This window comes from Silurus aristotelis (genome assembly GCF_946808225.1).
Source record: "Silurus aristotelis genome assembly, chromosome: 21".
Lineage (NCBI taxonomy): Eukaryota > Metazoa > Chordata > Actinopteri > Siluriformes > Siluridae > Silurus > Silurus aristotelis.
In genome coordinates, this window is record NC_139594.1 from 19,414,122 (window position 1) to 19,430,726 (window position 16,605).

The 16,605-nt window shown below is 37.8% G+C and overlaps 1 protein-coding gene across 2 annotated transcripts in view; it reads left to right on the plus strand.

The window, feature by feature from the left end:
- Positions 1-14,329, plus strand: part of nfatc1 (nuclear factor of activated T cells 1) — a 53,502-nt gene extending 39,173 nt beyond the window's left edge. For both annotated transcript variants that reach the window (XM_083523585.1, XM_083523586.1), the window contains 2 exons: positions 2,996-3,604; positions 13,934-14,329. In XM_083523585.1, the coding sequence (XP_083379711.1) occupies positions 2,996-3,604; positions 13,934-13,989 (665 nt within the window). In that variant the 3' untranslated portion in view covers positions 13,990-14,329. The remainder of the gene's footprint in view (positions 1-2,995; positions 3,605-13,933) is intronic.
- The last annotated feature ends 2,276 nt before the right edge of the window (positions 14,330-16,605 follow it).

Here is a 16,605-nt window from a genome sequence, read left to right on the forward strand (position 1 = left end):
CAAGTCATCTGGAAAATATATTTTTTTAATAAGTAGTGTAGCTTCGATAAATAATGTATAAGAAAACATCCTTTTAAAGAAGCTTGGATTCGGAATTTGGATTCTTCACTAAACAAAAGACAAATTAATGAAGATATATCTTGAATATTGTCAGATCTGGATCTGAATATTGACTATATATATAATTAATAAACCAAATTCTAGGTATTGTTTAGAATTTTAGCCTTAAAACGTGCTCAATCAACAGATTTGTCTCATTTTAAACATCTATTCTAGAATATCTCTAAGTATCTGCTACAAAAAAGTTTAAATGAATGTACAACCAGGCTAAATAATTTTGTATTTGATTATTAGTAATCTCACACTGAGAAATATCTGCTTACTCACCAAGTCTATTTTAATCTATCATTTAGTATTTAGGAAATAAAAATGCATATTTTTATATATATATATATTTTCACTTTCACAATATTTTTCACAGTGTTAAATTAAAACTACTAATGTAGAGTTTATAAGGCGCCTGTTCATTTGGATTAATTCCTAAAAAAAAACAGAAGCCGAGCTGGTCAGTACATCAATACAATACAATACAATACACGTTTTTTCAGCTTTATTTTTATCTGTATAAATTGATCAAAAAATCCTTGAGTCAAACAAATTGAAAATATTTTTTTTTCAGTGATTTCAAGAGATTTCCAGTGATTTGGGTAATTCTTTGCTGTATTCAGTGATTTATGTGATTTTTATTTTCATAGATTTTTTTTTTTTTTTTGGTGATTCTCAGATATATTTCGATATTTTTATCGATTTTTTTTATGATTTTGAGATATTTTCGTTGATTTTGAAATAGCACTGGTGTGCTATCATAAAATAACTTACAATCTACAATTAAAAAACGAATTCCCGTTAGCAAAGATGGTCTAAGGCTTTGACCTATTTTGACAGCTGGTAAATCCAAGCCGTATGCAGGGATATGACAGATGGGGGAACTAGGTTTTATTTATACTGTATAGGTAACCAATCAGACAGACTTTTTCCTTAAATTTTTAACAGCCTTGTGATGTGTGTGATGTGTAGTTCCTGCTGATAATTTAAAACTTGATGACCCAAGATTTCTTGGCTATCAAATTTTTGTCTACAAAGCATAAATCCTAAGGACGTCAGAGACATCTCTTAGACACTGTCATGTGATAGATGGCTCATTTTTACCTGATGGGTCTACAGTACAGAAGGTGGGTGGGTGCTGAATCATGATTTAATCTCAGAGAAAGACCTTGTGTGTTGCATATTGTGGTCTCTTAAATATGTGGGCAGTGGACAATAGGGAAGTGAGAACTTTAACCACACAGCAGTGGATAGTGTGCTTTATTCTGAGGTCCCACATTCTTTTGATAATCCCACACAAATTCACATAGATTCTCTTGTTACTTTTAGAACCTATTTTTTCAGAGAGGAACGATGAAATTTACAACTGAAAATGTTTATCTATTAGATTTTAAAATAGAAAGTTAAGATGATCATCGATTCATTTATTAAAAGCATGCATTTTATGATCATGGCACTTCTTTTTAATTGTGCATAAAAGACAAGAAAATAATCAATACCTATAAAATATTTCCTTTTAGAGTTGCAGTTCATGTTCAAACAACCCCTAAAGTTCCATTTATGCAAAAAAAAAAAACAGTAGTTTCCTCACCATAGAATGTCAAATGTAAGGCTTAATCTTTCCTCATTTTACATTTTATGTCCATATGTAGAAAAACTTTGTGGTAAAGCTGTGGAAATGTTTGCACCGAAGGCTTGTTTTATTCATTCATTCATTCATGAATTTTCTCCCTCTTATCCGTAATTCGGGTCGCGGGGGGCAGCAGTCTAAGCAGGCCCCCGCCTTCGACTGCTGCCCAGTCCTCACAGCACCGTCCCTTACGGTCCCTCCTGCAGGTGGTGAGCCCACGGGAAGGCGGCCCCACGTCACTCCGACGTCACGGACCTTGATATTTCCCTCGTAAGGGACCCCCGGAGCATGGAGGGTTAAGGGCCTTGCTCAAGGGCCCAAGAGTGGCAGCTTGGCGATACCAGGGCTTGAACCCCAGACCTTCTGATCGGCAACCCAGCGCCTTAACTGCTGGAGCCACCACTCCCCCTGCAGGCTTGTTTTAGTTACATGCAAAAAAAAAAGGGAGATGTAACAGATGTATGTTGAGCTCTAGATACTTTTGAATATAATAGTTACATGCAAAAAAATATTCAAAAGTATCTAGAGCTCAACATACATCTGTTTCCCACTCTGCGTGTTTGAATGTGCTTTTTTTTTCGTTGGGGAAACATGAAACCCATGTAAAGCAGATCTTCATGGAGTTGGCTTTGTGCACAGGTGCATTATCATGCTGGAACAGGTTTGGATTTCCGAGTTCAAGTGAAAGTGAAATGCTGCCACATCTGAAGTCTTATATAATTGTGTACCTCCAACCTTGTGGTAACATTCTGGGGAGGAAGTATATATGGCTGGGAAAGTCAGGTGTCCCAATACCTTTGGTCATAGTTTATTTATATATCTGAACTATATTGTTTGTTTCTTAACATATATTTAAATACATTAACATTAAGTATTTTCATGCCTGCTGAATAACGATAACGCTTTTGGAAATGACGCTTCCTGCCCCAAAGTTACTTATGATACATGCTTCAAGTGTGTCATTGCTAGTTAAAGCTCCAATGAAAATAGTCTCTTTCATTATAGAAACAGATGGAAGTCTTTTGTGGTGATGATTAATCCCTTTTTCCCCTGGTCTTTCTTTAAATATTTTCAGCTGGGCAGAAGTGCAACGCCCCAGACACACGTTCTCATTGATGAGAATGTTTGTTTGGCTGTGGGTCTCCTAGACCACGAGCACACTCGATCACACCAGCTCACGTGACTCCTAAAGAACCAACTGTGTTTGTTTGTGTTTTTTTCTTATCTCATTGGAGTTCCCTCTGTCTAATGTTTTTACAGTTCCCACCATAAAGACAGAGCCACATGATGACTATGAGCTCCCTCGCCTGTGTGCACAGCAGCACTCCTCTGGCATCACCAAGCCATATTATGCTCTGCAAGCTGTGCCTTCCATGATGCCTTCAGATAACAGAGCCTGTGTGACAGCCGCTTACGGCCCTCAGAGACTTACAGCAAAGCCTTTGTCCCTGTCCTGCTCCTCCTCTCCTAGCACCAGTCCTAAACTGCAGGATCTCTCACCCACACACTTCTCTCCTCAGTGCCTATCTCCAGGCTTGGACCCTGGGATTCAGCCAAGTGCCATCCCTCATGTCTCAGCCATCCAGCCCACTCCTGGCCGTTATCAGCAGTCTGTTCTTTACCCATCAGGCAGTGCGTCCTCCTCTCCAGGCTCTCATCCCTCTACCCCAGGTTCAGCACCTGAGTTCATCTTCAGTCCCAGTCACAGTTTGACCCAATCTCCAGTCACAAGTGAGAACACAGAGCTGCCTAAGGTTCCAGTGAGGGGTGGGCCATCTCCTCTCTTACAGGAGGAAGAAGCACCTGCCACACAGGCCATCAGCATCAAACAGGAGCCACAAGAACTAGATCAAGTGTATCTAGATGATGGTAAGTCACAGAGCAATGTACTAGCACATCATGAAAAAATCCTTATGCAGTGTTAAGTATTTATTACTTACTGTTTTTAGATTAAACTTTGCTTTCAATTCAAAAACCTAAAAGTGGGCAAACAGATTTTTACCCAAAATAATACTAAAATAAAATGAGTTAAATAAGATTCAGTTTAATTAAGTTCAGTTCAATTCAAAACAGACAGACAGACAGACAGACAGACAGACAGACAGATATAAATTTCCACAGCTTGGGTATAAACATTATTTGCAAAATAATAATAAAATGTATTATTATGTGCTCAGATCTATACACAGACTGAATGGCATTACAAATGATTTAACCTTTTTTTAAACTAATTATATTTGTTTCATTCTTTTCTTCCTTTTTTTTATTTATTTTTTTTACATATTTTCTGCCAAATTGTTAATTTTCCGGTGCATTTTGAGTCAGTAATGAATTCTTGATAAAACACCTGAGACCGAAGTAAAGACAAAGGATCGTTGTACCCTGGTCCATCCTCTTTATTTAAAAAAAAAGAAAAAATCTGCTTTTAATTACAGAGCTGTCAGGAGCTATAAAGTCTGTAATGTACAATGTGAATGGCGTTCTATATATTTTCATATGGTTCAATTTTAGCAGTTCATAAAAAGTCAGGATATTATACAGACACAAATAAACACATTATTAAGGACTAAGGTAAGTCTTGGAAATGCTTAACATGCATTACTGCATTGCAAATTCTACTACAAGTGTACACAAGTAGTGTGTTTAATCCATTGGGAATTGGAGTCAAAATCCACCATGTGCACAATGCAAGTGGTCAGAGACTTGAAGCTTGATTCTAATATATATATTACAATATGGGGGAGTGGTGGCTCCAGCGGTTAAGGCGCTGGGTTGCCGATCGGAAGATCTGGGGTTCAAGCCCCGGTATCGCCACGCTGCCACTCTTGGGCCCTTGAGCAAGGCCCTTAACCCTCTATGCTCCGGGGGTCCCTTACGAGGGAAATATCAAGGTCCGTGACGTCGGAGTGACGTGGGGCCGCCTTCCCGTGGGCTCACCACCTGCAGGAGGGACCGTAAGGGACGGTGCTGTGAGGATTGGGCAGCAGTCGAAGGCGGGGGTCTGCTTAGACTGCAGCCCCCGCGACCCGAATTACGGATAAGCGGAAGAAAATAAATGAATGAATAAATATTTCAATATACATGTTGTCCTGCTCACAAGTAAACCTTTTGCCTGTGTGTATGTTTTATGAGCCTCAAACTTACGAGTGGAATTTGTGAGCCAATCAGAAAGTTTTTAGAGAAATGTACAATGTACTGATCTGCTAAACTCAGAGATGTGAGGTAATGGAGTACAAAACCATCTTTTACCTCACTTTACTTGAGTTTTAATTTTATTATAAAAAAAAAAAAGTTAGTGTATATAATCTACAATTTTATTTTGAAAGCTTTACATTTGTGGTAACAAGAAAATGGGAGCAAACGATCCCTTGCATTACTTACACAATATGGGGGAAAAATATTGGGACACCTGACTTGTCTAGCTATAAATGGTTCTTCCCCAAACTGTGAAATCAATGTAACAATTTTTTGAGAGAGACTGGAAATAAAGAGGACACATTTTATTACATCTCACAGACTCACACAATAGATCAGGTAGACAGATCTAATCAGTCCTGGACTCAATGTCAGTCATGTCAGATGATCAGACTGAAAGGGCTAGTAAAAGCAGCTGAAATACTACACTGCTGTTCTTAGCCTGTGTCTAAGACAAGATGATAAATTGTGGTCAAGTCCATACAGTGCAGCCCTGCAGAGATCTTTTATGCGTTGGCACTTCAAATCTACAGTAAGAGCATTTTCTGAGCTCTAAGATTTAATACTGCTTATTAAGGTTCTGCAGTTAGTGCATTTTAAGAGATATGGCAAGGTTTCAGATTCTTCGATCATCTTCAGGTTTAATGTTTCTTTAAGAATTTGTCACACACACACACACACACACACACACACACACACACACACACACACACACACACACTATATCACATCTAGAAAAACAGAAGCATGTTAGCTTGAGATTTGGTAATGTATGCTTTGGACTCACTGGTCATTCTGAGACTGCGTATTTAATGTAAATTCCTCTCAGGTGGAAATCCTCTCACACATCAGCAGTGTAAATGTTCCTGGTGAATTAAAGTATAAAGTAAAGTATATTCTTACATTAAATAATGTTCATCACATACCGTACATTTTATGGACAGTCTATTCTTACAGTACCCGTTTTTTATTTCTGCACTAATTCATTTTTGCAGAATTTTTCATCATTATCTGCCATTTACTATTTCTCTGATAAGATCCACTCGTGTCCCTTTGGACACTTGTGATTCTTGGTCTTGTCTTTGCAACTCAGACATGATTGAAAAAAGATACTCAAATCCGTTAGCAATGATCGCAGCAGATGGAAACTCTGCGTGCTTCAGATATTTACAGTTGTAGATTTTCTGGTTTCTGGATGCTAAAAACAGAATACTGCCACCTGCTGGTAAAGAAAATGGTATGTTCTCTTACGCAAGTGCAGAATGTACACGCAGGTTTTGGTGAGTCAGATGCTCCTGTCTAATAATCGATTATTAATTATGCTGGGAGGTAGAGCTCAGTGGTTAAGGTATTGTATTTTGGATCGGAAGGTCACAAGTTCAAATCCCACCACCGAGGTGGCAGTACTGGGCCCTTGAGCAAGGCCCTTAACCTTCCCCAGCTCAATTGTAAGTCGCTCTGGATAAGCGGCATCTGTCAAATTCCATAAATGTAATAAAAAGAAATGCCAAAAATCGGCCCAATTAATAAGTTGATCTCTACTGAAAAGCTAAAATATAATTTATTGTTGCAGTGAATTACTAGATTCTATTTCATATCATTTAAAGTGATTATAAAAACAAATTTTCAAAAGTGTGTTTTATAACAAGGAACAATAAATAATTAACGAAGTGGGGTAGTTTTCTGGGTTATCTGTAATAAAATGTTTATTAGACATTTATTGAAGATATTTTTTGCCTTTAATATTTTTGAGGCATCAAAAAAAAGAGCCAGGATGTTCATGCTGCTTTAAGTGATCGTTTTGCTCATTCCCCAAAATAATTCATTAAATTATAAATGGGTCAAAAAATCTTTTTTTTTTTAATTTTATTTTATTTTTTTTATATATAAATAATTAACTTCAGGATGATGAGGTGTTTTGTATCTTACATACTGGTGCTAGCTCACTGGTTAAGATGTGGAACTTTAGATCAGATGATGCTCTGAATAAGATCAAATCAAAAAAAGAAAAGGAAATGTAAATACTGAATATATACACTGTTTTTAACATTATTTTTTCACATACATTATTCAAGTCATCCAATGTATGTTATGCAAACCTTATGACTGGCAAAATTGTTATTTTCACATACACAAGAGAAAATTGCTATAACAAAAACTCCTAGCAAAGTCAGACTTTAGGATTTTTAGATAATTTAAATACTTAAATATATAAAGGATTTTGGTAACTGTTGTGACCAAGATCATTATATAATTTACCACTGGCATGCAAAAAATGTTATTAAAGGTAAACATGCAGTTATTCAAGATTCATTTGTGTAAAAGAAAACCATTATCAGCCATAGATTATATTTGAAGTTAGCTATGAGATGTTTTATTAACCCCCACGTTTCTGGAAAGATGAAAATCTGTTTAATAGGTTCACTAGTCCAAAGGATTGATGTTAGAGATCTCCATGGAGTTGGCATTGTGTACAGGTTTATTGTCATGCTGGAATAGTTTTGGGTTCTCCTAATTCTCCTAGTTCAGGTTGAATGCTACCACATCCAAACACATCTTGTACAGTTGTGTGCGTGTAACAGTTTGGAGAAGAACCACATATGGCTGGAAAAGTCAAGTGTCTCAACAGTATTTATATATACAGTATATTGTACATACATTCATAAATAGTAAGAAATAAGAAAAAAGTACAGAATGACGAGTCATAAAAATTATTATATTTAAAATAGGTAATAATTAGTAGTAAAATAAATAAATAACGTAATTGTAGCTGTAGACACCAAACACCAGACACCAAACACCAGACACCAGTCACCAGATACCAGACACTAGACACCATAGAGCAGTCACCAGACACCAGACAGCAGTCACCAGACAGCAGTCACCAGACACCAGACAGCAGACAGCAGACACCAGTCACCAGTCACCAGACACCAGTCGCCAGTCACCAGACACCAGACACCAGTCACCAGTCTCCAGACACCAGTCCTGTAAGCAAGTAGTAACGTTGTCCACATTGCTATTGCTAAAGGTAAATAAAAGGCAACCTTGCAGACCAAGGAGTTAAAACTTGCATTAGATGTGGTTTCTGAATCAGAATCTTGGTGCTGTTTTTCTTTGTGTTGTTAATTGTGGTCTTTAATAAGTTCCTGAGATGAAAGTTGAATGTTGTGTGTTTAACACATGAAGGTGTGAGGTGCAGAGATTGTGAGCCGTGATGGTTTTGGTTGTTTATTGAGATGTCCAGCAGTGCTGATTGTTTCTGAGTTTCTCACTCTCTCACCATTTCCTGGAGGTAGACACAAGGTAAGCACTCTATCAGGCTGCCCCAGCTGTTGCTTATCCACATACAGGAAGCAGGTTCCTGGATTACCTCACATCCACTTATTAACTTCCATCTCAGAGTCACAACAGCTCTATTACTTATATTGTGCCATTTTAACAGAATTTAATACTAACAAATAATTAATCTGTTGTGGATTTTTTTTATTCTACTCTTAGAAAGAAAATCGTTGTGCTGATAATGAAGATATTATAATCATGTATTTCCCTATAAAACTTTCTTTCGGCTTCTCCCATTAGGGGTCTCCACAGCGGATCATCCGCATGTTTGATTTGGCACATGTTTTATGCTGGATGCCCTTCCTAACGCAACCCTCCCCATTTATCCGGGCTTGGGACCGGCACTAAGAGTGGCTGGGGTTGGTTCCCTGACCGGGGATCGAACCCGGGCCGCAGCGGTGAGAGCACCGCATCCTAACCACTAGACCACCAGGGGACCATATAATAAATAAATAAATAAATAAATAAATAAATAAATATATATATATATATATATATATATATATTTTTTTTTTTTTTTCATAAACTAAAACACCAGATGAGATTAGTCATATTGCTTCTAATGATTGTTTCTAGATGGCAGCGTGAAGACAGATCTCTGATATTGACTTGTGAAATTCCATTTGGCTTCATCTACTGTAGCTGCTCAGTGAGTGCATAAAGAGGATTTAGAAGCTGATCTTTGACCATCATTCATGGCAAAAGTGAATAAATTGTCAGTTTGACAGCTTAACCTAAAATACAACCTATAAATTCTTACATTACAGCTTTATTTATCCATCCGAAGGCTTTTCATTAGATCCCATCTATGAAATCTCACAACAAAATATGATATATGTCATGGTAACTGGCAGCACAGTGGCACAGTGTAGTGCACCCAAACCCCATACCACTGGACTCAAATACACTATATGGAATTTAAATATATGTGCTTTTTTCCCCGAACTGTAACCACAGTTTATTGGAGATGCACAATTGTATGTCCTTATGCATAAAGCCAGCTCCACAAAGGGTTATGGGTTAAAGTAAAAGATCTTGAGTAACCTGCTGTAGAGCTCTGACCCCGACTCTACTGAACACTTTTGGGATGAATGTGAATTCTGACTGAACCTCAGGCCTCTTTACCTAATCTACATCAGTACCTGACTTTATTAACACTCTTGTAGTAAATGAATCTCCACAAACACACTCGAAAATGTAGTGTAACATTTTCCCAGAAGAGTAGAAGTTATTATATTAGAAAATGGGGACTAAATGTGAATAGCACAAAAGGTAAGTAAGTGGCAGCACATACCAATTAGGTGTCCACAAACTTTTGCCTATATAGTGTATCTCTATTCAAGGCCCAGAACACAACATTCCCTGAGCATGAGCAGTCAGGATGGGGAGGACTATGAATCATTATAAATCCTACAAATAAATGTTGGGGCCTGACCCAAACAGAATAAAGTTATTTATGAGCCACATTTATCAGACTGGATACAAACAAATGTATTTGCAAATAATTTGTAAGAGCATTTGCACATCAAATGTGGTACTTCACTTATTCGAGGAGAAGCGTCTCCTTTCCTACCCACCAGCAGTTCATATATAATGTAAATTCTAATTTAAACAGAGTCTCACTCCTATGAACTTTAATTAAAACTTTCTTTCGGCTTCTCCCATTAGGGGTCGCCACAGCGGATCCTCCGCATGTTTGATTTTCCCCATACTGATTACACTGTCAAGTTTAAACTGAATACTTTTTTTTGTAGTTGTATGGATTGAATAAATATTTTGTATTCACATGCATGAGTTAAAAAATTCATACATTTGGATAAATAAGACTTGTAACCCAGCCATTAGGAGTGCACAAGCCAGTGCACTCTTAGCACCGGTCCCAAGCCCGAATACATAGGGAGGGTTGCGTTAGGAAGGGCAGGGAGGAGTGTGTGGAGAAGAGTGGCAGGAGTGATTTGTGATAGAAGAGTATCTGCAAGAGTGAAAGGGAAATTTTATAGGACTGTGGTGAGACCTGAGATGTTGTATGGTTTAGAGACAGTGGCATTGAGTAAAAGACAGGACGTGGAGCTGGAGGTAGCAGAGCTGAAGATGTTGAGGTTTTTGTTGGGAGTGACGACGATGGACAGGATTAGAAATGAGTTTATAAGAGAGACAGCCGATGTAGGACGTCTTGGAGACAATGTGAGGGAGGCAAGATTGAGATGGTTTGGACATGTGCAGAGGAGGGACATGGGGTATATCAGTAGGAGAATGCTGAAGATGGAGCCACCAGGAAGGAGGTAAAGAGGAAGACCAAGCTTAATGGATGTGATGAGGGAAGACATGCAGGTAGTTGATTTGAAAGAGGCAGATGTAAAAGACAGGGGGGAATGGAGACGGATGATCCGCTGTGGTCCTAATGGGAGCAGCCGAAAGAAAGAAGATTATTAGACCAGTTTGGATTGGAAAATTTGCACACACACACACACACACACACACACACACACACACACACACACACACACTTTGCTAAAAGAGTGAGGCAGAATGTGAAGAAATCTTTGTAATGTATGTTGTTTTTTTTCAGTGTATTGACACTTTAGCTGATAAAATGGATTGTGATGAAAGTTGGAGTTAAGCCACACCGAGTCTCGAGCAGACTGAACCAGACTTATTCTTAGTACTCAGTGGACACACATGGCAGATGTTAAAGAGAGGAAAATGGCCATAGCAAGGATCTGCTTTGAAAAAGCATATAGCCAAAATTACAGAGCAGGCCCTGATGAGTCCATACACAAGTAACTCGAGTCGGAATGCATTATTTTCACCAAGAGATTTGGATGACCGTCTGATCACATGCAGCTCCAAGTGAGTTTAAAGCCAGACATGGTTGTGAGCAGACCGAGTTTTAGTGACTCAAATGTACAACGGACACACGTGGCAGACATGAAATGGAATAAAGAAAAGTCATATTGAATCTCTACAATGACCTAGACATATAAATGACTGGTAGAGTTTCAGAATAATCAGCAATGTAATAGAATAATAAATATTCTGTCTTTATTATAGAATTAAAACTGTATAAATATGGAGATACATTTTTCATGACTTCCCTGCTGAGAAGAGTGTGATTTTATTAAAACTTCCATTGCCATCTGCTTTATTTCGATTCAAGTATCTACACCTGCAGGCCATTCATCCGTTACTAATATCTAAATGATGAGTTTGGAGACCTGCAGATTTGCAATAAATTCTCTGAATGAAAGTTTAGTGCACAGTGACACCCAGACAGGTATTTCTTCCTGAACACATCATGTTTAAACAGATGGGAGCATTTTAAATGATCTGCATATTGATTCAATTCCCATGGACATATCCTTGCAAATTACTCCTGCAGTCAAAGGCGTCTAATTGTTTCAGCATGGTCTGGTGTTTCAAAGATGAACATGTGCGATTAGCTCCTTATAATTCAGCCATCAGGCTAATTTTTTTCCTGCGCAAATATTAGCAACAGGCGATTAAATCCAGTAGCTCGTAAATGGAGAGTCTAAGAAATGTGAGGTTTTAATATTTACGACATGCCATGAGAAAACTCCTCCTCTTGATACTCTGAAAGGATTTGATGCTGCTTTTCCTTACACATGACTAACGAGGTTTTTCAGTTTTATTATTAAAGTTCATAAGGTTCTGTTAGTTTTATGTTCATGTGGTCGATTCTGCTGCCAGTTAGGGATATTTTTGTCTAATTTCTGGCTAAACATAAACACTTTTGTGACCCTTCCTGGAGTTCTGTAGTCGTACACACCCTATCCGTTTACAGGGGGACGAGAGGTTTGCATTAGGATGCACTGGGCTGTTGGTCAGACCTCGGTCAGGTACGGCGTCTCCTTTACACCACATCAGGAGATGAAAGGAAGCCTGGGCTCTATTGTTTCATAGGGAATGTCAGCAATCTGGACTGCTTCTTGGTCTCCGAGGCTGCTTTGTGGTGGGAGCGCCAAGGCCACGGGTCATTCGGAGGGAATTCCTCAGCAGGCTTCCTGATCTTGGCTGGGAGGAAACCCACAGCTTCCAGCTCACGTGGCTCCCCCCCCCCTTTCTTTCCTTCTCTCTTTTTCTTTTTGGCGCCGTTTTTTCTTTTCTTCACTTCGTCCAAAACAACACATTTACTGCAGTCTTGACTTCAACATTTTATTATAAAATAAATAGATAAATCTGCATTTATTGAACAAGTTAAATTTGGCACTGTAATTTGTTTGCTTGCTTGGTTTGTCCCTATGTGGAAACTCTGAAAGGTTTCATGCAGAACCTCTTTATGTAGTAAAAAATAGAAGTACAATATGGACCCATATGAAACCTCTTTTTTTTTTGGGCATTTGTAGCATGAGGAATGTAGTCGGTATGGTGTTTGCTCCATTCAGACCAAAGGTTGCCCAATGTAGCACCTTGTTTATCAGTAACATCAGAAATATTGATCATAAAACCTTATGAAGCTGTTTCCCTTAGCTGTATTTTAGTACGTAAAATAAAATAAAGCTAAAGGAAACAGTTTTTAAAGGGAAAGGATTACAGCTTAATTATTAAAAATCAAGCTATAATCCTTTTTAACAACCAGCGATGAAAATCTTCCCCATATGTGTAATTACAAGTTGCACACAGTTGTTGGTGTTATTTCCAAATGTAGTTAGTAAAACGCAGAAAGGTATAATACAGTGCAAATCTATCTACAGTGCTTCTCAGGGTAAATAAGCGAAGAAGGCACCAGATGCTGGAGATGTCTGCAGGTGAGGAATGCAGCCAACTGCTGCTGATCTTTCACCCCGTCCATAGCAGAAAAGGAATGTGTTGTTTTCAAACAGTTACTGTGTTATTCAGATACTGTAGGTGTTCTAGTCTGTGCGCCTGTCATCCCGTTTAATGCTGATACCAGCAAATAGATAAAATAATTCATGTCACTAAATGCACATGGGAATCCTGTAAGATAACATGTCTACTGCTAAAATGCTAACACACTGACTGGACATCCTGGGCTTATCCACATGTCCTTGCTATCACTCTGCCTAGGAAGGCCTGGAGTTGTTTTAGGTACGAGCCATGTACTGTCACTTCCTATGTCAGGGCCAAAGTACATAGCTGATGGGGTGTAAGAGAAGTCCTGACTGTGGGAATGCCATGAGACACAGCAGGCAGGAAGGCAGTGGACACAAGAGCACTCAGGTCTTCTGCTCAGACAGCAGCAAAGCATCTCTCTTTCTCACACAGACTTTTGCATTCATTGTACACACTGCAAGTTTCTGATGTTGGTTTATTTATTGTAGAATTGATGATTGATTGTTTTGTTGTAAGGTGGATTCATTATAGAGTTCAGTTTAGTTTTATTTGTACAGCACCTTTAACAATGGGCACTGGCACAAGCAGCTTCACAGAAATTAAAAAATATATATATATATATACATAAAAGATTAATAAATATGTCCATAATTAGCAAAACAGTGGTGACAGTGGTGAGGAAAAACTTCCAGAGATTTCATAAGGAAGACACCTTGAGAGGTTAATGAAGTGAACCGTGTCCATCTGGGTGAATTATATGTATGTGTTATATAATTCATGTGCTGTCATGCTAAATCCTGGTTTTAGGATTACCCTGTAAGTCACACTAATTTTCCTGTTTTTCTGCAGTCAATGAGATCATACGAAATGACCTGTCCAGCATCTCTGTCCATACCCACGCATAGCGACGACAAGACGTAACTCGCACAGGAGCAGCGGACCTTTTAAACATGTTCATCCCAAAAATGTGCCAGCGTTTATTCTGCTTGCAATAAAACAATGTGTGTGAACTGATGGACCAAGTCCCTGTGTATGGTGCACCCCCATAACATAAGCCCCTGTGTATGCCCCCCTCACACACACACACACACACACACACAAATACAAACACATACATTTTCTAATGTGCACTCGTGTAGCTTTTTAAATTATCACCCAAGTGCAATTTGTTTCACATTAATATTTTAATGTCAACATGTTTATAATTATGCATATGTGTCAATAAACCTTTAAATCAACAACCTTGGTAAAGGTGAACATTGTACTTAGACAAACTTAAGGTAATCAATCATGTATTAATATTCAATTCCTTCAATTCCTTCGCTTACATTGGAATTCTGTCCAGCTGTAATGAAACATATAACTGGAATAGCTTTTTTTATATTTATATATATATATATATATATATATATATATATATATATATATATATATATATATATATATATATATATATATACATTGCATATTTATTGTCTATACCTGAGCTGGAATGAGTTTTATACATGCAGCCTGTATTATGGCAGGTTCAAATTATAAATGGAACGAGCAACATTTCAATCATTTTTTCAAAACCAAAGAATTTTTTGTTGTTAAAATTCAGGTTAGATCTGTTTTCTGAGCTGCCTCTGCACTACCTGTATATCTCTGTGCATCTGTAAACATTGTATGCCTATGTCCCTGACATGACCACAGATTTCTGTCACTGCCTAGTTGCATGTTGAAAAATGAAAAATGTTATAATCATTATATTTGTATCTAGCCCATGACAGGAAAATGTTTTTTTGCCACATATGGTTTTTTTTTTTATATATAGTATTGATGCCAATGTTTTGTAGATTATTAGCTAATGTATGCACTTTACTTTGTACTTCTCCTTAATGACATTTTGAGGAAAAATCACAACAAAAGAATTGTTTTTTGTTTTGTTTTCCAGGGGAATCTTGAACACACCTGGATACTAGTTTCTTTTTCTTGCCAGCATTTTGTATCCCAATTAAAATTATTAGTATTTGCATTAGCAATAGCAAAATATGCACAAATAAATACCTTATAAAGACCTTATGAAGTGTAAATGGGAATCATTTATTGAAAATACATTAGTGTTATGGCTCCTTTAGGAATAGATTTATGATCTGTTTGTGTGTTCTTCATCTAAATGATATAAATTACAATAATATACTGTGTCAAATATATCAGAAATATCTCAATGCATTATGGGGTGAGTTACATATTCAGGTTGTCTGTTTGTCTTTGATTTCAATGATCAAAATCTTGAATGCACTAAGAAACTGCTATATTTTATATTTAGTTATGGCACAATGTTTCCTTTTCCAGAGCAACTTGCTTTGAAGTCTCCAATAATAAAATACATTCTACAACTAGTTAGTTAGGATACAGACTAATTATTTTTTATAGTTCAGCTTGAAGATTTAAGCCTTCAAACATTCTATGAGGTGTTCAGGAGACAGGAGGAAGTTCGTTGTACTCAGTGCCTTAATACTGAAGAGTCTGGAAGCATGTCTTTTTTTGTCTTGTCTTTCTTCTCACCCAGAGAGATGGTGGGACCAGTTGATGACAAAAGCACGGTGCAGCACAGGGTGAGATTAGAACGGTGAGGCTGAAGGTGCTGGGCTGTTTTAAATTTTGTAGGTGACTATTAGTGTTTTAAATCGGATGCAGGCAAAAGGAGGCCAGTATAGTTGTTTATATTACAGCTTTGTCCAAGCTGCAGGACATTCGCCAATATCTACTAACCAATTATTCTGGAGACGTCAACAGCACTGTGGTACTATTACTATTATTAATATTTATTTCCACCCTCCTTTTTGTACCATCTGAACCCCGTTACCTTAAACCTGTTCCTAAAAAGATTTTGTAAAGAGTTTCCCACATAAACTTCAGCTTCTGGTTGCAAACATACACAAGCACACACAATGTACAACACAATAACTATAAGAACAAACATTGGGGGAAAAAGAAAATCCAGCTCCCGTCCCCTCGAGAAAGTGCCAGAACTCCTCTATCACTACTGTGCCATCTCATGGCAAACTAATGTGTCATTATTGTGCAGTAGGAGAGAAACATCTGATCCCCAAAGATCCAGGAGAGAGAGATTAGGAGAAGTGCAGTAGCAGAAAAACAGCTGTTGAGCTCCAGCTCTGTGCCAAGACTCCTGTGACAGCTGCTAGGACCGAAGGCATATTTTCCATTGGCATGAATCCCCACTGTCCCACGCCATGGTGACAGAACCTGCCCTGACTGTGTTATCATCAGAGCCATGCCCCAGAAATAACAGTGCTATTAGTAGCTTGTATCAGGATCAGCAGTATGGCCTTGTTTCCTGCTTAGTTTGAGGAGGATGAGGATGATGATGATCATTGTTATTATGAAGAAGAAGACATGTAGCGTATATATAGAGTAGATTGCTCCATTGTATATATAATAGATAAAAAGATTTTTATATTAAAATGTAGATCAGCTTTCCACTTCAAAAATTAAAACTGACACCAAAATGAAGT